This window comes from Neomonachus schauinslandi, chromosome 4, assembly GCF_002201575.2.
Source record: "Neomonachus schauinslandi chromosome 4, ASM220157v2, whole genome shotgun sequence".
NCBI lineage: Eukaryota > Metazoa > Chordata > Mammalia > Carnivora > Phocidae > Neomonachus > Neomonachus schauinslandi.
The window spans coordinates 116,574,721-116,600,916 of record NC_058406.1 but is presented as its reverse complement, the minus strand read 5'-3'; the positions used below and the strand labels follow the sequence as shown (position 1 = coordinate 116,600,916).

At 38.2% G+C, this 26,196-nt stretch overlaps 1 protein-coding gene and 1 pseudogene across 3 annotated transcripts in view; both read left to right on the top strand.

Moving 5' to 3' along the window:
• Positions 1-26,196, top strand: part of TOX (thymocyte selection associated high mobility group box) — a 298,213-nt gene that overhangs the window by 228,611 nt on the left and 43,406 nt on the right. For all 3 annotated transcript variants that reach the window (XM_021688227.1, XM_021688229.1, XM_021688228.1), the window contains exon 4: positions 22,583-22,864. In XM_021688227.1, the coding sequence (XP_021543902.1) occupies positions 22,583-22,864 (282 nt within the window). The remainder of the gene's footprint in view (positions 1-22,582; positions 22,865-26,196) is intronic.
• Positions 9,552-10,132, top strand: LOC110578739 (annotated as a pseudogene).

The following is a 26,196-nucleotide window of genomic DNA, read 5'->3' as shown; positions in this document are numbered from 1 at the left end:
GGTTGGGGGTTAAATGCATTTTTGACTTGTGGTTTATCGAAGAAGATCTGTACTAGTATGCAGTATGTTACTAGTATCTTCCACAGATGTTTAGTAGAAGTTTTAGCACCTTATTTTTGAACGCTCCCAACCAATGCCAGCACAGTGAGCACTTGGTGGGAGGGGAGGTTGACAAAATTCCAGGGCTAACATTTTCAGCCTCACCATGATTCATGCGTGTGAGATTGTAATCTGCAGAGAACTTCTTTCTACATCCAACTAAGATTTTTGGAAGGTAGTAGAAAGATCAGGACACAATAGTTACTTGGCCACAAGAACAGATGAGCAAGCAAATATCGAGTCATTTTGGGGGAGGACCAAGGTTCTCTCAGTGCTGGGCCTATGATCACAGCCCTGTGTGCAATTTGTAGTATGAACCATAGCCATAAAACTCTGTCTATGCATATTTTCTCTTTCAATTTCTTTAAAACAGTGCAAGAATTTAAAGATTCTTATGAGACAACCTGAAGGAAGATTCTTTATACATGCTTGCAATATTTTTTAAAATCTTTAACAGTATCATTCTGTCATAATTAGGCAGGAAGTTTTTAAATAGCATATCTTTATTCAGTCTTTCCAGAGCATTAAATTTGATTTATACAGAAACAATTCTCTTTGCATGCATGCAGATTTAATCAGTTTGTATGTTATTTGAATAAATGTTGCAATTGCATTAATAAATATGATGGCATAAACAGGTTTGGGAACTAATATACCTGATTCTTGGTTAGCATATAGCTCAGCTACTAGTAGTAAAACTGGACCAGTTTAAACAACAAAAATTTTTTTTTATTTTAGAGAACTTATTAATTTACTAAATTACTGTGAAGATAGTACAGAGGGTCCCTACATACCCCAGACCTAGTTGCCCCTATTATTTACATCTTATGTGAGTATGGTATACTTGTCATGTATAATGAATTCATATTGATACATGATTCTTATCTAAAGTCCATACTTTATTTAGATATCCTCAGCTTTTCCCTAATGTCTCCTTTCTGTGTCCCCAGGATACCATCCAGGATAGCACATTATGTTTCATTGTCATATCTCCTTAGGCTCCACTTGGGCTGTGGGAATTTCTCAGATTTTCCTTGTTTTTGACAACTTTGACAGTTTTAAGAAGTATTGTCAGGTATTTTGTAGAATGTCCCTTGACCATGATTCATCTGATGTTTTTTTTTCGCTATTACATTGGAGTAATATGGTTCCAGAAGGAAAACCATAAAGTACCATTCTCATCAGATCATGCCAAGGGTTCGTATTATCAATATAACTTATCATGGTTGATGGTAACCTTGATCATGGGGCTGAAGTAGTGTTTGTCAGGTCTCTGCACTGTAGAGATACTGTTTGTTTTTTTTTAATTCTCCCTTATCATATTGCATTCTTTGCAAGAAAGTCATTTTGTGCAGCTCACATTTAAGGAATGGGGTGTTATGATCCCCAGCCTTGAAGGTGAGTATCTACATAAAGTATTTGAAATTCTTCTGCATTGCAGACTTGTCTATTCTCTCCCATTTATTTGTTTATTTATCCATTCATTTACTTTTTTCATTATGGACTCATGGGTATTTATTTTTATACTTTGGGTTATAATCTAATACTATTTGATCTATCTGTTTAACTATGTATGTATGTATGTATCTATCTATCTATCTATCATCTCAAATTGTTCCAGCTTGGCTATTGAGAGCTCTTTCAGTTGGCTTCTGTATCCCTCTAACAAACACCCATGACTCTGTGTGTGTGTGTGTGTGTGTGTTTGTATATTGGACACTTTCTTATTTCCTGTCACTACAAAATACTGCAAGTTCATCTTATATATTTTCTGTTCCTGTCCTAGAATCAGCCTTTTCTCCAAGGAGCCCTGGTTCTTTATTAGAGAATGGTATCAGAAACTCAGATCTGGCCACTCAGTAGGCTCACTGCTACTGGGGCTTCACTGCTCCCAGGACCTCTCTCAGCTGACAGAGCAGGGACCTATATGCATGAATATTGACCTGTATTTATACACACATCTATAAAGGTTTGTATATGTAGCCATCTGTGTCTATAATAAGCTAAATAGTACTTCATACTGGTGTCTGCAGCTCTAATCCATTGCCACAGAGCCTTCTGACCTTGCTTATCTGTAATCTCCCACAACAACAGTGAGAAGCGTGGCCCCACTGTCCACTCTTCATTTACTTTATTGTCCCATTCCAAGTACCATGTATAGCAGTATCAGAATTGGTAACCCATGCTCCTGTGGGAAACAACTTTATCAACTAGGATACAGTGCTAACACACAGTCCCTTTTGCCTTTTGTCTGACTACTCATGTCTGAAGTTACTTAGGTCAGCAACTTCTTACCCATCTCCTTATTGAGATTTTTTCATAGATTTGCAATACATAGAGATTCTTTTGTCCTATTCTTCATTCCATTCTGGAATTCCCCAACCTCCTAAATATTTTTTTAATTTGCATCCATGAAGATTTACTTTGTGTGCCGTAAAGTTCTGTAGGTTTTGGCAAATGCTTAATGTCCTATATCCACCATTACAACATCATGCAGAATAGTTTTACTGCCCTAAAAAATTCCCTTTGTTTTATCTATTTAATCACCTTTTCTTCCTGAACATTTGACCATCTGTGTTTACGGTCTATCTAGTTTTGCCTTTTCCAGAATGTTATATAATTGAAAATACACTGGCTTCTTTCACTTAGCAATATACATTTAAGAGTCATTCATGCTTTTTCATGGCTTTATAGCTCATTTCTTTTTATCACTGAAAAATATTCCATTGTATGGATATACTAGATTTTATTTATCCATTCACCTACTAAAGGATTTTTTTGGTGATTATGAATAAATCTGCTACAAATATTTGTGTGCATGTTCTTGGGGGGTCATAAGTTTTCATATCAATTGGGTAATTACCTAGGATTGCGATCACTAAATTGTTTGGTAACACTATGTTAATTTTGTAAGAAACTGTCAAAATGTCTTCCAAAGTAATGTACCATTTACCATTCCCTCTAGTACTGAATGAAATATCTCGTACATTTTTTCTTTTGCATATGTATGTCTAATAGTTCCAGCATCATTTGTTGAAAAGATGTTATTTCTCCACTGAATTGCCTTTGTTCTTTTGCCAAGGATCAGTGACTATATTTGTATGGATCTATTTCTGGGCTATCTATTCTGTTCCATTGATCCATGTGTCTATTCTTTTGCCAATACCATTCTATCTTCATTACTGTAGCTTGATAGTAAGTCTTGAAATCAGGCAGCCTGAGTCCTCCAACTTTGTTCTTCTTCAGTATTCTATTGGCTCTCCTAGGTCCTTTATTTTCCATGTAAACTTCTTATATCTATGAAGTGTTCTTATGTCTATAAAATGGCCTGCTGAGATTTGATTGGGATTATGTTGGATCTATAGATCTGCATCTATTGATAGGATCATATGATTTTTCTTTTTTAGCCTATTTTTTTCATTGAATATGTTTGACATATAACATAGTGTAAATTTAAGGTGCAAAATGTGTTACTTTAATACATTATATATTACAATATGATTGCCATTGTGGTGATATTTATCACATCACATAATTATAGTACAATATTGCCGATATTCATTATACTGTGCATTCGATCACTGTGGCTTATTTACTACTTGATACAAGTTTGTACCTTTAACATCAATTTTTATTCCCCCACCCCTTTCTTTAGCCTGGAGATGTGTTGAATTACGCAGATAGATTTGTAATGTTGAGCTAGCTTTGCATATTTAGAATAAATTCTACTTGTTTGTGGTATGTATTCTTGTTATACATCATTAGAGTCAACTTGTAAATATTTTATTGAAGATTTTTGCATTTATCTTTATGAGAGTTATTGGTCCGTAGTTTTCTTGTCGGGTTTTTAATCTATAGTGATATTAGGAAATTTGAGGTCTTATAACATGGGTTAGGAAGTGTTTCCTCTGTTTCTGGAGATATTATGGAGAATTGGTATGATTTCTTCCACAAATATTTGTTAGAAACTACATGGACCTGGTGATTCTTTTTGGAACATTGTTAATTATTGGTTAATTTATTTAATAGATACAGGCTTTTTTGGGTTATCTATTTTTCTTTGTATGAGTTTTGGTAGTTTTTGAATCTCAAGGAGTTGTTCCATTTCATCTAAATTATTAAATTTGTGAGCCTAGAGGTTTTCATATCATTACTTTATTATCCTTTTAATGTGTTTGGCATCAGTAGGGATGACTCCCTTTCCATATCTGATACTGTAATTAGTGTCCTCAAATTTTTTTTGTTAGTCAGCCTGTCCAGTGGTTTATCAATTTTATTGATTTCTTTAAGAACCAGTTTTTGGCTTTGCTGATTTTTTCTCTATTGTTTTTGTTGTCAATTTCATTGATTTCACCTTTAATTTTTATTATTTCTTTTCTTCTCCTATGTTTAGGCTCAAATTGCTTTTCCTTCTCTGATTTCTTAAGACAAAACACTTAGGTTATTAATTTTAGACCTTTCTTCTTGTCTAATACATGTATTTAATGGTATAAGTTTCTGTCAACACACTGCTTTTGCTGCTTTTCACAAATTTTATTGTTGTACTTTTATTTTCACTGAGTTCTTTCTTAAGTTTTTAGTATGTTGAGAAATTCTAAATACTAATCTTTAAGTATCTTAGAAGGATTTTACCCTAGAATTTGAAAATTTGTGAAGACTAGGAGTCATGGTTTTATTCTCACCTTACCCAGAATTTTCTGCCATGTTTGCTGGATGAAGACCCCTCCGTTCTTGATCCTCTATTAATTAATTAATAATCACCTGGGACTTACAAGAAATAACTTTCTCATCAGTCGACCCACAGAAAAGCCAGTCAAAGTGGCCCATCGTCGGTTGGTAATTCTGTACCATAATTTCCTAGCATGAAAACTAGCATGAGAACCCACAAACAATAGCCAGAATTCTCTGGGAGAGCTTGGAGCTTTACCAAATGGCTCTGTATTCAACTGCTTATCAGGGCAAATCTCTCTGAGGAGGTTGCCCTTGAGAGACTGAAGAGTAGAGCCTTGTTCATCCGCACCCGTCTCCCTTTCGTTCCTCCAGTTTCCCCCACCCTCCCCTGTTGCTCCCCCTGCCCCCCTCCCCCACCAGATCCAGGCCACCGCTGCATCCGTGTAACATGCAGTGAACATCCAAGGAACGTTCTGGTGGGGGGAGGCAAGAAACATAAGCCCCCCAAAAGCTATCTCCCTAACTGTTTCATTTAAGAAGGAAAACATTAAAACACAAATATTTATAGTCCTCGACTAAAATACCCCTGGCCTGTGAAAGGGGAAATAAAACATAATACACTTTTTTTTTTTAAAGGTTCTGACTTCTGTCTTTTCTGAGAACACTTTTTTTCTTTAGAAAATAAATTGTAACTGAAAAATTCTATTAGCTTCTATAAAATGTAGATGCAGAAAAATGATCAGATGGTTTTAAATTTAAAAACTGCAGGGTAGATATTCTTCTTGCTTCCTTGTAATAGGCTCTAAACTTCAATGATGCGAGTTTTTCTCTTTTCCTTCAGTCGATCAATGTAATTGAGACTTTTCCCATTTATTGGAGCTGTCATCTTGTGGTCATATAATGATGCTAGAGATAATTAACTATGTTTTAGACGCAAAATTGTAAATACAGGATAGAAAAACCGTGAATTTATTTCCATATCATTAAACTACATTTTACCCATGAGCAAAGTGCATTTTTCATAACTTACAAGAAATATCCTGCCTTGCAGTGGCACCTGTATTGGACATTCTTAACAGCCCCTTGATTCGACATTGCTATTTGGGTTATTTTACTATCAGGGAATAAAGGACAGCAGATTGCAAGTATCAATATACATAACTGACCAGTGAGTAAGATTCTAATTATATTCAAAACTGCCATTCTGCCAGTTAACACTTTTTCTGGATACAGGGTATCATTTGGGAAAAAAAATGCACCTAAGTTAAGCTTCTTCCCTGGCATTGCGTAAGAAAAGAATAGAAAGAATAAAAGTTGAGGTGTCCAAAAGTAAATTCTAATAGGACAGCTGTTCTTATCAGTAACTTTGTTGCAGTAAGTTCTCATACTAAATAATTTTTATTCTGGTGGCCTTGAAATGTTTGGGGTTCACCAGCTTAGCAATTAAGCCAATCCTAGAAAAATTCTTCCTTTCCAATGTCCAGAACTTTGTTCCTGTTGCTCTTTCCTTTTGAACCAAAGCTTGATGAGTATGTTGGTTAGTGGAGCTTCTCGTACAACGATCTCTATATAACTATATGCAAGTAAAAACTTTTATGATACAGGATTTTATTGTTTAAATAGCTCTGTTAGTATATGGATTTAGCCTCAAAATAGACTTTTAGGCTTTATCTGAGGTGATGGTAGTCCTTTTTTCTTGTTAAAATATGTCAATGCTATTACTAAAATTTAGGAAATAAAATAATAAAGTAACAAGTTGAATATTACTTCTAATTTTAAAAAATACCCCCTGGCAGATTAAAATCTTTATTAACAAGAATCCAACCAAACAAACTTCTTAGCTAACTATTACTTTATTTTATTTTACTTTTCTTTTTGCACATAACACTTTAAAGATCAGAAATGCATTCACTAGGGGTGCCTGAGTGGTAGAGTCTATTAAGCCTCCAACTCTTGATTTCTGCTCAGGTCATGATTTCAGGGTTCAGAGATCAAGCCCCGCCTCAGGCTCCATAATCCGCAGGGAGTCCTCTTCAGTTTCTCTCTCCCTCCCTCTGCCCCTCCCGCTCATGCGCTCTCTCTCTAATAAATAAATAAATCTTTACCAAAAAAAAAAAAAAAAATGCATTCACCAGAAAGGGTATGTCCACAGATCAGCGAACAATAAGTCCATATTCCACAGTTACAAAATGGCAAAATGATTATTGAGAGAAAAATTCATGTTCTTGAAATCCTTCAAGATTCATGATAAAAAGAATATTTATTCCATTTCATTTAGAATCAGGTGTTGAACTGGGGCAGAAAAGTAGGCAAAGGCGCTCTAGAGCAGTTTTCAAGAATTAAAACAAAACAAAATACCAAGGCACTAAATTAAATTTTAATTAAAAAGGACACCCGCTTTCCTGGGAATTTTTAGACATTTTACTGAAATTATGTTACCCAGATTATGGGCATGAATATTACGATCTACTGCTAACTTAATTGAATTCTTATTCTAAGATAGCCTCCCTGTCGGGGCAAGGCCCACGTTAGAATTATTATAATCTAACACGGATTCATCACCCTCATGGGGATGAATCCTTTGTAGACCATGTCCTAGAAGGCACTGCCTACTGTGCTTTAAGGTCAACGGCTCCCCAGAGTCCCAGCCAACCCATTCTTCAGGGAGAACCAGTAGGAGAGACACCACTTAATGATTAAGCAGGTGGAAAAAGTTGTCTTCATCAAAAATTGAATGTAATGTGCAGAAAGATCTTTTCTGTTAAAAGTTCCTGATACCAGCAAACCCATCAAGCATCCATTTAGTCTTTTACTATGAGAGGGGAAGGAAATATATTTTTAGGCAAATGATGTCCACTCAGCACTCATTCCCCACAGCGCATCTGTCTTATACTCCTTGTACTTTTCCTTTTTGTCTCAGGGAGTTGTGAAGCATTCACATAATTCATCCAGGAGCCCAGCCTAGACCACAGAAAGACTTGCGCCTTCTCACTTCCCTTGCAGAGTGTTTTCTTTTTCTTTTTCCTTCCATAATATCCGTCACTAACAGGTGAATGGCACTGATGGACAAGTGGGGCAAATATCAAGAAAAGTTTTGATCAAAGTGTTTGAGTCAGTGGTTCAATGAAAGCACAGTTTATGTGGCAACACTGGTAGCTAGTGAAAGGAATGTTGCAGAGATCCCGATCCAAATGACTATGCTGGTGTGCCCATAAATGTTTTTCAGGACCCAGTGTAAAAACCCAACTTATTTTTGATACCGTAGGCCCGTATTTAGGGTTTGATAAAATGGTCTCTCTGCTAATGTAGCGTCAACTGTTAGTGTGTTTTATGGGCTTCTTTCAGTTAGAACAACTTGATACATCAGAATATTTTGACAGATAGTCTTGAAACCACAAAGTCTCTAGCAATCCTAAAACTTAAAAGGCAAAACATTGGACACTCAAATTGCTAATTCCCAAGTGGAAACCAAACTATCAGATTGCTCTCGGTCACAGTTTTTTAAAAATATGATTTGATTGTGTGCTGAATGGTTAAGGTTTACTTGAGTGGAAAAGCCACATGATGATTTTAGTTTTGCTCAATTTTTTCACAGTATCTTAGACAAATTGTCACTTTTGCGAAACTACAGCAAGTAGAGTTGACTGTCCAGTAATCAAATGATGTATCTTAGTGTTCATCGTATTGCCTTCAGAGTTCAAGTCCCATTTATTCCCACTTTTCAAATGTCTTCCTATTTAAAAAGCCTTTTTTTATTGAAATATAGTTGACACATGATGTCACTTAGCTTCAGGGGTCCAGCAGCGTGATTGGACAAGTCTGTACGTTATGCTGGGCTCACCACAAGCTTAGCTGCCACCTGTCACCATCCAACGCCAAAACAGTACCATTGACTGTATTCCCTGTGCTGTGCTTTTCACCCCCCAACCACTACCCCCCGACTTACTCATTCCATAACTGGAAGCCCGTATCTGCCTCTCCACTCACAGTTCACCATTTTGCCCATCTGCTCCACCTCTGGCAGCCGTCAGCTTGTTCTCTGTTTTTATTGGTCTATTTCTGCTTTTGTGTGCTTGTTTTGTTTTAAAAGCATCCTTAGTTCTCCGCAGCACTCACAGCAGTTTCAGTCATTGCAGACAGACTCCTTGTTGCAACATTATTTGCACATTTCAGTCCCGGTGGAAATCATACTTCCTCCTCTGCAAGTCTATATAGCAGTGCGTTTTTGGTTACGACAGCTAACCCCCCTGACTTGTATTACAGTATATCTCCCTACCCCGTGAGCTCTTCAATCATAGGGACGGTCTTATCGGCCATTATTTCCCCTACGATCTATCATAGTACCAGGCACAGAGCAAGTGTTCAGTAACACATTTCCAGCTGAATTTCCTACCCAAAGCATCAGCGCTTTAAAGTCAGTCGTTTGAGGTTCTAGCTGTATCTTCCTCAGCAAGCTCTTCCAACTACCCTTTGTTAAAAAGCACATCTAAAAATATCAGTTCACATACTGGATCAATAACAGAGGTGCCATGGTAATGATACAGGCTTGCAGGTCAAGCAGCTTGTGACAAATTCCAGCTGGTCCACTTATTGAATAGCTGAAGGATCTCCTCACTGAGCCTTTGGTCCTTCATGGGTGTGATGGTCTCACCTGGTTATTGTGAAGGTTAAACAGGGCTCTGTGGTCCTCCTCAAGGAGGACCAGTAAGTCGTGGATATTATTAATAAAAGAACTTAAGACCACAATTACCAGAAAGAAGAGTGCCTCATGAACGGGGAAGCAAAAGAAAGCGAGGAAGTATTTGACCATGAAGCCAATGCTTAGTCCCTGAGATCAGAGCCTTAAAGAGAAGGATAGATTGAAACCTAAAAAGAAAGAAAAGTAAGATCCCAGTGCACTCAAGGAAAAAGAAGTCTTCCAATATCCTTCCTGCTTATTCTTCCACTATCACACACAGCTGGGCACACCTTACCACATCATGGTTGATACCTACTTTATCAACCTTTCCATTAAAGTCAAACTTGACTTAGTACAGTCAATGAGGGACTACTCCATATGCCAAGTGTATCTTGTATGACTTGTATAACTGACTGTGATGGCTGAAATTGAGAAATAGGGGCAAAAGGATCAAGTGGCTCTAAGGATTGCCAAGGATCCAAGATTTGAGTGATTATCATGCACACACAAAGGAACCTATGCAGACGACCACTTAGTACAGAGAGTAAGTCAGCCTAAGTGTTACATTGTGGGCACAGTTGACCGGGACCTTAAACAAAGAATGGGAAGTTCCCCGGAGTTCCCATCATTTCTAACCACAGATACAACACTGAGCGGATGCCAGATGATTGTGGAGCCAGATGATTGTGTTCCTCTGCCTTCCTCCACCAACTTCTTCTGTTGCCAGTTCATATAGCAATATGCTATAGCATAAATCAGTCCAATGACCTATTTGCTCTGTTATGAGCTGAGTATGGGTAAATGCACTCACTTTTTTAAAAAAGATTTTATTTATTTATTTGAGAGAGAGAGAGCACAAGCGGGGAGAGCAGCAGAGGGAGAGGGGAAGCTGGCTCCCCGCTGAGCAGGGAGCCTGACATGGGGCTCGATCCCAGGACTCTGGGATCACGACCTGAGCTGAAGGCAGACGCTTAGCCGACTGAGCCATCCAGGCACCCCAATACACTCACTTTTTGATGTTGTTTTGAAATTGGTATTTTGTATCATTTTAAATTTTGTTACATCTTTTTATAAGTCAGATGACTGCTCACATAAAACAGCAACAACAACAACCCACAGTTACCAAAGGCTAGCACTGAACAGTTGAGACTGATGGGTGGTGTGGACAGTTACCTGCCTGTCAGGTGTAGACCAGTTCAAATCAGTTGTACTAAATGTAATTTCCTGGAGAAATAGATTTAAAATGTGAAAGGTATATTTGCTATTTTTTATTATTGAAACCTAAATTTATGCCATTATCACACAGGGTTATAATCATGCAGAATTATGGTCCATTTTAACTTTCTATACTATAATTATCTAATTTCAACATATATTTTGTAGATGTTAAGCCTGTAAATGACAGATAATTCAAAATGTTAGCATTAGTGCTTTAAAATTAGTCACTATTAAAACCTAATTATTAGTTGAGTGGGTCTATGTTAGTGGACATTGAAAAATCAAAAAAATTGAAGATATTTGTCCAAATTAAAATTAGAACATGTAGTCCATATGTTCTAAATGAACATGTTCTCTTCTCCGATAGTAATTTCATTATCACCAAGTTACAGGATGGAGTTTTAATTATGACCTTTATATCAGTAGAAGCCATGTATTTGGGATTAAAAACCTACTGCTTTAACTAGTCTAGTTAAAGACTGTGGCTTGATACATTCTGGGCTCCAACTTTTATAAAAACCAGAGAACACTTCTAATAACACTTTTCTAATTTCATGGTTCATTGCACAGTCAGTAAAGATTTAAATAATTCAGAAAGAAAGCCTATTCTCTTTCTTTATTAGAAGTTTGAGTCAGGCAAATTCTTTGACATTTAATAGGTTTTTAACCCTTTTAATAACTTTTTATAATGAAATTTATTGGCAGTTGTTTTAGAGAAAGGGTTATTATATTAGCATGAATAACAGTCACTAGTTTTTATGATTAGTTTTGAGACCTTTACCTTATGTAACTCAAAGTGCATAAAAGCATAAATGAGTAATGTTAATATTAACTAAATTAGGTATACCCAGAAATACAGAGACTGCATATAACAATATTCATCCCATTATCTAACATGCTATAATATTTTGGCAGATAAATATTTGAATTTTTTAATTGTTTTAAAGGAGCTTAAGGTCACTTACAGAGTCAGACACTTTAAAGGAACTGAAAGACACTGTAATTTTCCTAGACTGATTTTACCAAATTGTTAATATTACACTCAGTAGAAGAGGATTTCCAACCTTTTCCTATCTTGGTTTCATACTATTTTAATGTTTTAGAACACATTATTAAAAGGATTATTGAACGATTTCCATAATAAAATGCTAATTTAAAATTGTACTTTTCCTGAAGTCCCCAATAACTTGGGAACATACAACTATTCTGCATAGGAAAGCTATCGGGCCCAAGCAGAATACAAAGTTTTAATTTTGCTTCTTGAGATGTACTTTTAAGTGAATGTCATGTGTATCTAATGATTTAAGAGCCTCTAAATGAACTCAAATGTCACTTTCTGAACTGATGTTAAGAAGTCAATATCCCACTTGACATCTCCATTTTTACTAGCATCCCATTAACATTGCAGTGGAAAGTATGAAATTCAGTTAAATTTTCAGGTTTAAATATAGTATAAAGAACCATTTCAGCTGACTTTTGATGCTATAAATATCCAGAGCTACTTCCCATAGATAAACCACAACTCCCATAGGGCATGTCTCGTAGCATTTCCCAATTTTCTTATCACCTATCTTTCCAACCTATTCTTTTTGTTTCAATGCACACAATCCTTTGAAAGTATTCTGAAAATAAGGCACATTACTCAATCCCTTCTTTGGGCATATCAAAGCAGAGATGTGAACAGACATTAGCATGTTTGAGTACACTTTAATATAAGATTATAGTCCCATGAACAAAGCACTGCCTACACTTTGTAGTACAGATGCAAAAGGCACAATTTATACAAATCAAGGGCTGCATTGACTCTAATCATAGGTAGATCCAGAGCCACTCACAGACTCCTCTTAACAGAGGTGTACAATTTTGTAGGAACTGCTAATTCAGGTATTTTGGGAATCAGAGGGTTGACCAGATGGTCTCCCAAACCCTTTCAGATAAGATGGAGCTTTTAGTCGCTCTCCATATCCTGCCATTAATTGGAATTACGAGAGATGCTCTTTGTCAGTTAAGAGTCAAGCTTGCTTGTTGTACATTTGCATGTTTGTTTTATTTGAGCCAGGCAGAGGAGTCCCCTCAAGGGCACACTGGAGCACAAGGTCAGCTTGATAATACTGACATTGATAGTTTAACAGTAACAGTAGGAGACAAATTGTGTTGGCACGAAGCAATCAGACACGGATGCCTCAATTTGAGTGGAACATCTTTCCAACTGCGTGTCACTATATGCCATAACCTTCTGGCCATTGTTGCAATCCAAAGGAGGGGTTATGTGTACAGAGTTGATGGGAGAGAATAGTATACTATGACCTAGAATACCTTTTTATGTATTTAAATTTTTTTGAACTTTGTATCTACCAGTTAGCCTATTAGCTGTGATCAGGGAGCCATTAACATCTGGGTAATAAGTTCAACCTTTATCTGGGCTATTGCCTTTCTCACAGTGAAACCCTGTGCTTCATTTGACTTAAGTTGCCCGGCTTCTCCCAGAAAAGGCCTCCACAGATGCAAGCTTTTGGCTACCAGAATGCTTGGCCACAACTCTGTCAGAGGCTCACCAAGAACTAGAACTAGTCAAGAAAAGTGACTCTAGATGATAGCAAAAGATAAAAGATCTGCATCTTCCACAAGAGGTGACCCAGGTGACCAAAAAACCACAAAAATAGCTTTTACGTTTGCCAGAACATCTTCATAGTCTTTATCTTGATCCATCCATGCTTAAGCAAGCATTTAAGGTCAGTACACTTCTCTCATTTTTGTCTCCCTACAATGTAACATTATCAAACAAACCACATCTAATATTTATCCTATTGTCTATCCCCTCCCTGCCCTTGAAAGTGAGCTTGTAAGGACAGAGATCTCATTCACTGTGTTTGCTCACTGTTGTTTATGTGGTTCCTATGGCAGTACCTGGTGCAAAGTAGGCACTCAGTGAATATTTGTTGTTGAAAGATTGTTATCCCTAATTCAGAGATTGAAAATGAGGGTCAATTAAAGGCAAGACAACTCGTTAGATTCAGAACCAGTCTGATGATGTCACAAGCAGAATTCCCTTCACTACAACACACTACCTCTCATCTAGAAAAAGAAAAAGAGGGGCGCCTGGGTGGCTCAGTTGGTTAAGCGACTGCCTTCGGGTGAGGTCATGATCCTGGAGTCCCGGGATCGAGTCCCACATCGGGCTCCCTGCTCAGCAGGGAGTCTGCTTCTCCCTCTGACCCTCTTCCCTCTCATGCTCTCTGTCTCTCATTCTCTCTCTCGCAAATAAATAAAATCTTAAAAAAAAAAAAAGAAAAAGAAAAAGAAATTTTAAAAAAATGGTGTAAAATTGCTTGTTTGGTTGTTTATAAAAGTGAATCAAGATGCCCACACAGGAGGGCAATTCAGATGCCTTCTACATCTAGGGGATGTGACAGAAATAGAAATCAAGTTCGGTTAAAGAGGGCCAGGACTTGGCACAGACACTGAAGACATTGAGAAGTTGGGGGTCCTCCCTCCCTCTGTGGCTTTTTGCTCATCACCGTCTGATCTTCGGTTCATCCCTGGGAGAGCATACAAAATTTTAATTAGTTAAATTAAAAATAAAATTTTTTGCCATGACTTTTAAAACTTTCAATGATGTTTTCCTCTAACACATCAGATCTCTTGTATAATGAGGGTCTCATTCGTGGAAGGGGCCACAGTGAGGGACAGACCCCAGTTTGAGGGAGGAAGATGGTGAGGTATTATGGAAACTCCTGTGGGGATATGAGCATTTTTTTTTTTGAGGTGGTTTTAATCTTTCCCAAGGATGGTGGTTCTAGAGAGTGCTATGTCTCTCCATTTGCAAATATCTAATGAATTGTGCCCCAGAGCTCTTGCTTTCCTGTGATAGTTAGTTTTATAATTACTATTTATCCTAACTAAATGACAAATATCCCATTTAATGTATTGTGAAGAAATCTGAGCCCTATTTATTCACATTGCCTTTTGGAAGGAAACTAGGTTCAATCAAGTTATTCTCACCCATTATTGAGGATAAAAATATATTTTCATAAAAAAGTCTGATCTTTCTTTTGAACCTCACTTTTTGCTAATCTTTGAAACTATAGCATGTGCTTTGCATAGATATATTTTCCATATTTCCCCCTCTTTTAATATTATCAGTCTTCAATGTCAGAAGTCTAATAGCAAAAATGTTGACATTTATTTAAAATACCTGTTTTTAAATAATGAATAGAACACACGAGGGGATCACCTAGAAACGATTTATTTAATTTGTTTGGACAACAAATAATTTAGCTCTCTCTTGGAAATGCACTTAGGAAAATAATAAATGAAATTTGATTATTAAATTTACCCACGCATTCATTCTGGTGTATACATTTACATATTAATTGAATCCCTGGCAAAAATATGTAATCAAATTGGGGACTTAAATAATATCAACATTTACATTCTTCTCGTAGACTCTTGGAGTGCATTATTCCTAAGAAAAATGAGAACTGCCTAGTCTTCTTCCTGGCCTGATTAATCATGTAAGGCTGGATGGGCTACCGAGAGAGGGCTCAGAAGTTTCTCTTTGGATGCTAAGGATGGTATGTGTTTGATAGTGTATATTAAAGGGACCTAGAGTAAGCACTTGTCACAGCCCAAGCCTACAGGGTCCCCTCACAGCCCTGGGGAAAGCCCTCAGCAGACAAGGGTGTCAAATGCTGACAGACAGGGGTAAATGGAAGAGCTTCATAGATTCCTCGCGTTCTCTTGTTCCTGCCGCCCCTGGCTCGCGTCCAGGCCTTGCCGGCCAAGACCACAGAAAGCAGCAGCTGTGAGCCACATTAGCAAATAAGGCCTCGGGGCTCCCCGTGTTCCAGGCTCTGTTCACCAACTGCTGTTCACTCAAACAGCTGGATCGGAGCAGAGAGCCAAGACGTCGTTAGGGTTTTATGTGTACAACCGTTTTGATATGGATTGTCTGCTAGAGGCAGAGATAATGATAGCTTTCAAGGCTCGCCTGTTGGACTGGGAAGTGGCGCTGACATGTGAAAGGAGAAAACAGACTCTGGAAGGGTCGGGAAACACACAGTTTTAAACACTGAGACGAGGGCCTTCGTTTGTGCTGGTGCTGTTCGAGTGTGCCATCTGAACACCATTTTGTCACTCATGCACTGATGTTGGGGCCAGTGTTTTGTTTTGGGGGTTTCGGTAGTTGAGTTAAGCCAAAATGTTACTCATTTTTAAAAATAATCCGCAGTGATGGGGCGCCTGGGTGGCTCAGTCGTTAAGCGGCTGCCTTCGGCTCCGGTCATGATCCCGGGATCCTGGGATCGAGCCCCGCATCGGGCTCTCTGCTCCGCGGGAAGTCTGCTTCTCCCTCTCCCACTCCCCCTGCTTGTGTTCCCTCTCTCTGTCAAATAAAAAATAATAATAATAATAATCCGCAATGAGCTACCTGCATTGCTTTTTTTTTTTTTTTTCCTTTTCAAAGAAAAGCCAAGAAGAAGAAAGTGCAAACGTGCTGGAATGTGTATCAGATAGTACGCATGAGGGTTCTCACTTGAGCTGTCTCCTCACCCTGGAGCTCTTAACGCTGCAGGTAATTGGTCAAGGAGAGGAAGGAACATGGTATGGGTCTCAAGCCATAGATTACACGGCAGGTCAGGAGGGAGAATACATGATATCTGCTTTGGTTTCCCAATTGATTTTTTTTAAAGATTTTATTTATTTATTTGACAGAGAGAGAGAGATAGCGAGAGCGAGAGCAGGAACACAAGCAGGGGGAGTGGGAGAAGGAGAAGCAGGCTTCCCGTGGAGTAGGGAGCCCTATGCAGGGCTCGATCCCAGCACCCCGGGACCATGACCCGAGCGGAAGGCAGACGCTTAACGACTGAGCCACCCAGGCGCCCTTTCCTAATTGATTTTAACTGAGTTTTTGCTTTCCATTAATGGAAAGAGGTTTTGAAGGAACGCAATGGAAATCTTCTCTTCACCTTCATAATCTTCCTCCATGACTTTCATTGACTTTTTTTTTTTGGCTCCTGTGATTATAAAACAATATCAGTCCTCAGTAGCATATTGGAAAATTTAAGAAAACCGTTCTGATGTTCAAAAAAGCGAAATTTAGTACCCATTTTCGATGGAGTCAGCTTCCCCAGTGGGAAGATACATATTAAATAAGAGTTGTTCAAAACTAAAATTCCAACAACACCAAGGACTTTTAGCCAAGCAAAAATGAAGTTCACTGGGTTTGAAATAAACAAAATGGGAAATAAACACATTAGAAAGTACCTTTGAGACACCTGAGTCCTGAGAATTTGGCAAATGTAGCTCCCAAAAGATCAAGGATTTATAATCCTGTTTATGGGAAGCCAGCATCATGAATCTTCGTTGTACCTGGCCTAAACATCTCTTCAGTGAAACTCAACAAATGTATGTCAAGTACTGATGACATGCCATGATCGGAGCTAGATACTAGGGCTACACTGGCAAACACAAGAGATATTCTATCCCTGCCTTTTTGAGTTTATAATCTATTAGGGTATATCAGTTAAGATTGGGTTTAACTACATATAAAACTCAAAATGACAGTGACTTTAAAAGATAGACACTTACTTTCCTTTCACGTTAAAGACTCCCACAGTAAGTAGATTCCCAGGGTCTGGAAGCTTCATAATAATCAAACACTCAAGCTCTTTTTGCCTTGTGCCTCCAATGTCCTAAAAGCAATGCTTCTGGGTTCAAGACATCCCCCCCCCCCCCCCCCCCCCCCCCCCCCGCACCCTAGCTCTAGTGACCACACCCACATTTTTGCCAACAGGAAAAAACAATGGACAGTGAGCCTTTCCCTTTAAGGGGATTTCTTGGAAGTACCACACAACACTTTCACATGCATTTCAGTGGCCAAAACATGGTTACGGGGCCTGGATGGAGCTGCAAAGGAAGCTAGGAAATGCCCTTTGGTGGCTAGCCTCTTGGCTAGACAGCTAAATACTGGAGGGTACAGAGGGTATGGCCTGAGGTTTCTGCTACAAGGGAGACAGACATTATTCAAATTTTCTTTTCGTCTTGTGACTAATGTTAGATGAAGTTTCACTGGAAAAAAGAAAACTCATCAAACTGGTTAGTGGGTTTATACTGGTAGTATTCATTTCTTCACTTATATACTGAGTCAGCAAATACGTTTTGAATACTTGGAATGTCTATTTAATTAAAAGAGATCTGAGGAGGGATTGAAAAATGCATTAGTCATATTAATGAAGATTACTTTCTAGAAGGTACAGACATATTAGACTAAGAAATTTACAAGTGGTGGCCATAAAGAAAGGACAGACAAAATGCTTGGGCAGTTCAGAGTAAGAAGATTCTGGAAGCTTTGTAGATGAGGTGACTTTTGAACTTGACTTTAAAATATATTTAGGGTTTAGATATATGAATATGGTAATAGCATTATGGAATTGGGAAAAGGGCACAAATATGTAGAGCATATTTCATCTTAACTTTGATCTTTGTTAGTGGAGAGATCTGAGATCAGTTAAGCTCTCCCATCCTCAATGAACTTGTACAAAACAGCCATTTCTATAGGGATGCCTCAAAGGGGAATAATAAGGCTCAATAGATAAAAACACTGAACAAACCACAAATCACTGAGCAAAGTTTGGTTTTTTTTAACTCTTCTTAAAATTTTTCCAACAGCAAATGCTGAAAGAACAACATGGCCAAAGACACTTGCTCAGGGGGAAAGAGACAGGCAAAGAGTAGCAATTAATTGGGTTTGGCTGAGCAGTAAATGTGTGAAGGACAGTCCTAGAGACCAAGGCTTATTTGGAAACTTGCATGGTATGCTGAAGAGTTTGGATTTAATTTGGTAGGCAGATAGCACTGGGAAGGTTTTGAGCCTGTGGCTTATGAAGATTAATTCTGCAGTACTCTTCAGGGTGAATGTGAAGAGATTCTTTATAGTTAAGTAGCCATTGCAGGCGAAGAGGTAATGAAGGCTTGAAATACATGAATGAGTGTGAAAATGAAAAGAAGGGCTGATGGAAGAGTTATTTTAGAGTAGACTCAGTGGAACTCATAAGAGTTTGATAGGAAAGGAAAGAATTAAAAATTACTAGAACATTTTGAGTAGAGGTGACAGGGAGGATGAAGGTGTCATTAACAGAAATTGGACAAAACAGGTTTGAGAAAGGAAACTTTGGGGTGGAAGAAAGGTGACTCAAGCAGAATGTTAGGAAATAATTTAGGGGTGGAAAGTTGTAGGAAGAAGAGAAGTCAATGAAGGACTCGAGAAGAATCAAAGAGAAGAGCAGTTGTTATTAAGAATGCCTTGAGGGGGCGCCTGGGTGGCTCAGTTGGTTAAGCGACTGCCTTCGGCTCAGGTCATGATCCTGGAGTCCCTGGATCAAGTCCCACATCGGGTTCCCTGCTCGGCAGGGAGTCTGCTTCTCCCTCTGACCCTCCTCCCTCTCATGCTCTCTGTCTCTCATTCTCTCTCTCAAATAAATAAATAAAATCTTAAAAAAAAAAAAAAAGAATGCCTTGAGTAAATTATTCACAGTAAGTTAAAAATACTGGAAATTAATAGGAAATAATATTTTGCAAGTTGAAGTTTTGTATTTGGCATTAAGACTGTAGTCAGTATCTTTCTAGAAGGAAACTGGTAATCAAAACACTTGCTTACCTTCATGAGCTAATTAATTAATCTTATTTTTCAGTAATCAGACTCCATCCAGTTTAATTTTCCCCATATTAAACATTAGGCAGTGATTAATACTGAACTGCCTTCTATGAAAGCAAGGTAAAATGGAAACACTCCTAATTTGGAGATGGGTGTTAATATCTGACATTCCTAAGTGCATCTGAGTGCTGAAGAGATGACTGTGCTCTCCAATATGTGCTTGTCACCCTCCACACAGGAAAATTATTCTTTAGTTGAGTGTTAAAGCTGCTGTCTGCCTGGCCTAATATCATGGTGATATGATATTTTTGAACTAACGATGAGTTTGTTGAGAAAGAGGTACCCTGTTGAGTATTTCATTGTCCTTACCCAAACTGATTCTTTACCCCACTTTGGTGATGCCCACCTTCTTCTACTAGTAAAACAAAGGTGAGAATACAAATTTTAGTACTCAGAGTACTAATTAACATGAGAAAACAAGTAGAAAGATGACAAAATGGTGGAGGAGCTAGGTGCTATAAAATGAGATTGTAGACCTTTGAAGACCTTTGGTTGTAGTCATAAATCTGGAAACTCTGTATGTAAGTCAATTTAAAAATCATCCTCTGCAATATCATGTGAAAACCACAATATGTCTGAAAGAGTGAGAAGCAATGGGCTTTAAACAAGTAGGTTACAAACTGTCATGCTCTGTAACAGGATTTATATGAAGGAGAAATAAAGTTATAAATTAGTGGGGCGCATGGGTGGCTCAGTCAGTTAAGTGTCTGCCTTCGGCTGAGGTCATGATCCAGGGGTCCTGGGATCGAGCTCTGTGTTGGGCTCCCTGCTCAGCGGGGAGTCTGCTTCTCCCTCTCCCACTGCCCCCCCCACTCTCTCCCTCCCAAATAAATAAATAAAATAAAATAAAAAAGCTATCAATTAGTTAAATACTTTTGGAAAGATCATTTAGTTGAGATAGGATTTTGCTAGTAAACATTTTAAATTGACAAGGCTATAAAAATGTGTCTTCCTACAGACACGTGTGTTTGAACATGAATGTGAGTGGTCCGTTTGGTGCTGGGTTGGGAGAGGGAACGGCCCTATATAGGCAGTGCCCATTATGAACATCCGTGACTCTGCGCCCACAATAAGAGAGCTGTTCCACATGCTGAGAGTCTAAGGAAAAACACAAGACTTCAGGACATTAGAAAGTAGTGCCTCTTCAGTGCACTTTGAAAAGTTGGCCCTGATTTTTAGGATACCCTCTGTCACTGGCACAACTTTAAGGATATCTGTTAGAGCTAGTTTTATTTCCATAAGGAAGATCAGGTTATAGAAATTACATGAACATCTGCGAAGGAAAAAAAACTATTTTAGTAAATGTGAATGGAAAGCACATGAATGGACCACATAAAAATCAGGTTGGGTGGACAACATTTGATAAGGTGGTTTTGATTATCTTTATGAATCTCTCTACAGGACATGTAGAATGTCAAATTCACTGCTAGTATAGTAGGAAGCATCAAAGTGTGGAATTGAGAAATGTAGATTTTGACTCCCCGTCTGTGGTTTGGGAAAGTCATTTAACCTCTGTGGGCTTTATTCACTCACTTATTCATTCATAATTATTTCTATCTTCCTTCAACAGGCAACAGGCTTGTGCTTGCCCCTAAGGTTCCTCTTCTATAGACTAAGAAGGGATCTCTAAGTGCCCTTGCAGCTCTACTGTGTTATCAGTGAATGCTAATAACTGCTTGATGAGGGACTTCATAGATGCAGAACTACTTTTGGAGGATTGGAGGAATACAATTTGAATTAGGGAGAAAATGTTGATTTGCACCAGGAAAGCAGTAGGCACAAAACCATGGGGCTGGCCTAAGCCTTCACCAAGAAGAGCTAGAGTCTAGGATGATGCATAGAAAGAAGTCTGAGGATGAAGCAGGAGTAAGAGCTAGAAAGTTCGAAAGGATGATACTGACTAATCAGACCTCATGGTGGAGACAGTAAACCAAACACAGAGAACACAGGCAGACATCTCCTCCGTCCCACCTTCAGTTTCGGATAGATCTAACTAGGTTGGTAAAATGACTAGGCAGCATTGGTAGAAAATGATTTTATTACCAAAAGAAAAAAGAGCCTATGACTAAGTAACTTAATTGACCTTTACAGTATTTCTATGTCATGGGAACATTTGCAGACAGGCAATTATGGGGCATTCTGACACCATGTGGGATTTTTTTTCTTCATTGAAACAGAGAAAGATAACATTATTAAATTTTTTTCAGTTCTGGAACGTAACTAACCATACACCTCTTCACTGCCCTTTTTTTTTTTTCCATTTTTTTCTTTTTTTCTCTCTCTTGTGTTATAATCCTCTACCTGCATGAACTCCCCAACAGTCCTCAGAGTGAAAGAACTGAGCCACTTCTATAAGCACCGCAAAATACTCATTAGTTTAAGTTTGCAAATGCCAGAGAAACATTAAGTGAAATCCACCATACTCCTCTTATACAACACATTTGACCTCTAGATACGTTAAGAGCTTCATCCTCCAATGCTTTTAATTCTAATCCTTGCAGAGACGAAATTCATTGCTTGAATTACAAGAGTGAGTCTCATTAAGGCTAAAAAGCAGTGACCCAGATAGCATAATGGATTAATATGGCGACCTTGCAACTTTGGAGCTTTACTTTCAAATCTGACGGTGCAGTCAAATCATTTCAATAGTCAATTAATCAATTGGTTAATACCAGCCTGTAGTGTTCTGACCCTGGAAGTCAGTAGATCATTTTAGCCAATACTAGCCTACATGGAATTAAACTAAGAATCATAGTACATTTAACTCACAAAACCTTTCTTAAATGATCAGAATGAAAAAAACAGGGTTTTGTGAATTGCTATAATGCTGTAATCAGTAATAATTATATAATTTTGACACTCTAATAAGCATCAGTGTTTTGAAACTTATGCCATAAATATCTAATAATGATATATGTTTACATTCCATTGGTAAAGAAAGACTGTAAATATAATTAGTTGGGTCTTGAGTAATGAAATGTGATGTTGAATGAATTCTCACATTCTATTCTTTTAGTAACAGTGCCTTTAGAGTGATATATATCATTAGGGTTATTCTATTCTGGGGGGGAGGTTGGGGGTTGAGGTGGAAATAGGTATAGTTCAGCAGGACATGCTACAGAATTTTTGAAGTCTAAGGAATTAAAAAAAATTTTTCCAGAAATATGTTTGTGAAAAACTATTCCTATCTTTGTTTTTGGTAGATGCAAGATATACGGAATCCGGAAGGAACTCAATATGGCTCCCATCCCCAGATGGCAGCCATGAGACCAAGGGGTCAGCCTGCAGACATCAGGCAGCAACCAGGAATGATGCAGCACAGCCAGCTGACCACCATCAACCAGTCACAGCTAAGTGCTCAGCTTGGCTTGAATATGGGAGGAAGCAGTGTCCCCCACAACTCGCCATCTCCACCCGGAAGCAAGTCTGCAACTCCTTCCCCATCTAGTTCAGTGCATGAAGATGAAGGCGATGATACTGCTAAGGTATGACTAGGTTATTTTTGGGACCTATAGGAAATGCTTGTTGCCTGAAAGGAGTATCCTTTAGCACCTTCCTTGACCAGAGGGAGGTACAAGTTTATATCATCCAAATGAGAAACATTGGTGGGGGACATACTTTTTTTAATGAAGCGTGAGGTTACAAACTGAATAGATTAAATTGCTTGCTTTTCCAATTACATTTTTAAGTCCCTAGTAAATCCTTTAAATATAGATGTATTAAGCATGAAAGTAGATGTCACCCACAAAATGTAGGGTCTGCATAGTGAATAGGGAGAATGAGTCTTATAGGACTCAACATCCAAAATTAAGCTTCATTCACCACTCATTCAAAAAAAATCTATTTCAATTGAACAATTTTATTTTAAAAAGACAAACTCTCTCAGGGATACAATGGTGTCTGTGTGTGTGTGTGTGTGTGTGTGCGTGTGATGGTCAGATGAAACCTTTGAGATTATCCAACCCAACCATTTCATACTGAGCATGAGGAAGGTAAGCACCAGGGATATTCTATGACTCCCTTCCGTAAGCAAAAGCCTGGGTGTTTCCTTGCTTACTTTTTGTGGACCCCTTGCCAACATGGCTGTCTGTCTGTCTCTCTGTGTCACATTAAGTTATCTATATAGGAAGACAGGCCTTAAGTGTTCTTAGATTGGAAGATTAGCTATAGGAGGTTTTAGTTCTTTAAAATATCCCAGGCACTGTACTGTATGGTGACTAACATAACATAATAAAAAATAAATAAAATAAAATAAAATGTCCCAGACAGCGTTTTTAAATGACTAACCAAAACCAAGTGCCTTTTCACTCAAAAACACCAAAATAATCTTTTCATTGCCTCAGTTGTCAGTCAAGCATCTTCCAAATTTGTCCCAGTGAGAAAGGACCCTTGTGCCCATTTACCATGAGAAACACTCACAGCTACAGCTCCGTATTTCCTATTTCACCCCTTTGTTCCTTTAATCTTACTAATGACTTGTCACTTGTGTCAGCCCTTTGTTTTCTTTTGACTTTTGCAAGAATTTTGTTTTGGGGAAATTACTCTGTCAACGTGCTACCAAAAGCAACACAATGGGAATCTGACCTATATGGTTACCTTTCTAATAATTCCACTATTTCTTGAGCCTAATGATAAAGACAAGGCTGCTGCATTGAATATCTTTTATTATTTTCAGTATTCTTAATGCTCTGGCATTTGGGGTCTTGATCCTAAAAAAACACTACTCCTTCCAGGGCTAGCTAATTCCGAGAGATAGAATATGAATCCCCTGGGAGCACACTTTTGATAAACAAACCAACCAATCCAGAGCGCACACCCTGTCATCTCCTTTATCAAACTCACAGCAAGCCAATATATTCTCACTGCCCTAAGTCACCCCAGGACCTGATACCAGACAACTAAGAACCACCTCTGTAGCCCATAGCCCACGGAAATTGTTCAAACCATAGCCAACCCTTGACTTACTCAGCATACCTACCGTGCCTCAACCATTCCTACCCACAAAAAAAAAAACAATAAAAGCTCTGGGGTGTGCTTTCATGCTCTGCCCTTTCTCTGTGTCTGCCTCCTAAGCCATCTTGAATGCTATGTTGTGCCTTCCATTTCTAGATATATAAATAATATAATATATAATAATTATAATAATATAATAAATAATATAAACTTCTTCCTTCATGACAGTTATTTCTTTATCTGCTATCTTAACCACCCCCGATTAGAACAGATCCTGACTACATTTTAGAAGAGCTGTGTAACTAAACATCATTGACCATACTGGTCCTCTCCGCCTTAACAAGCTTTTCCCTGTTGTTCAGTGAACCACTCTCTCATGAAGTAAGGTAAAAAGGCAGGAGACTAATTGATATTACATAAATAATGAATTGGGCTAGTGACGACCTGAACTTTAGCTGATTATTTAGAGGGCAAGATAATTTTCTTAAGAAAATGTGTATTATTCTTTTTTTTTTTTTAAAGATTTTATTTATTTATTTGACAGAGAGAGACACAGTGAGAGAGGGAACACAAGCAAGGGGGAGTGGGAGAGGGAGAAGCAGGCTTCCCGTGGAGCCGGGAACCCGATGTGGGACTCGATCCCAGGACCCTGGGACCATGACCTGAGCCGAAGGCAGTTGCTTAACGACTGAGCCACCCAGGCGCCCGAAAATGTGTATTATTCTAATGGAATTAACAGTCAATGAGTACCGGGACCTAAATGTGAACACCAAGAATTTGTTTGTGGCCGGTGATTTTGATATTGGTTTCTGCATGGATAATTCAGGTTAATTTGGCAAACATAAATGATATGTACTCTATTGCAAAGGAAAAAAAATTCATGTTCTGCCTATAGTAAAGATCAATTTGTGCATCTGGATTATGTCTTTATCAGTATTCTTTGCTGACATTTCAGGAAATTAATGAAAAATTAAAATCTTCTGACAGTAAATTCTATGCAGGATTATCTTACTTACAATAGCATTTTCCACACTCTTCAACTTATATGATGAGAAAACTGAGCAGAAACCAGAAATTCACATAATTAACATTCACAGATTCTGCCATTTCCTATTGCCCCATAAGGTCCATATCTTGTAATTTTGCTGAAGCATGAATTTGTTATGTTAGGCAGTTCCAGGCTGGTGTGAAACTTTGCCGACAGATATCCTATCCAATCACTCAACATCCACATCATAAAATAATTTATAGCTCATCATTAATGATTGTACAAGCACTGTATAGTAGAACTTATATGCTGTAGTGTTATATTCTTGAATTGGCAGTGTGTAAGGCTTAGGGATGGATTTCTCAAGAATGTCCTCATTAAAATGGCTTTTTGTCTATACAGATATTCTCAAGTTCATATTTAGTGTAAGCATATTTTCCATCTCAAGAAAATCTACCTTCCACTCCAGCTCTGCACACTGTTCTTCACCTTCTCTCTGATCCAAGCTCTTCCTAACCATTTATTCAAATTATATTTATTAAATGGCTAAAAAAAAAAAAAAAAAACCTTGGTGAAAATGCCCAAGCTTTCTTCATCACAGTAAAAGACTAAACTGGAATTTTTCCCTTTATATGTGAGCAGAATTTATGTGGAATGTTGAATTACCACAGCTCCAGTTAAATGTGAAAGAGCATTAAGTCAAAAAGATCACTTAAAGCATTTCTAGGGGCGCCTGGGTAGCTCAGTCGTTAAGCGTCTACCTTCAGCTCAGGTCATGATCCCAGGGTCCTGGGATCGAGCCCCACATTGGGCTCCCTGCTCCGCGGGAAGCCTGCTTCTCCCTCTCCCACTCCCCCTGCTTGTGTTCCCTCTCTC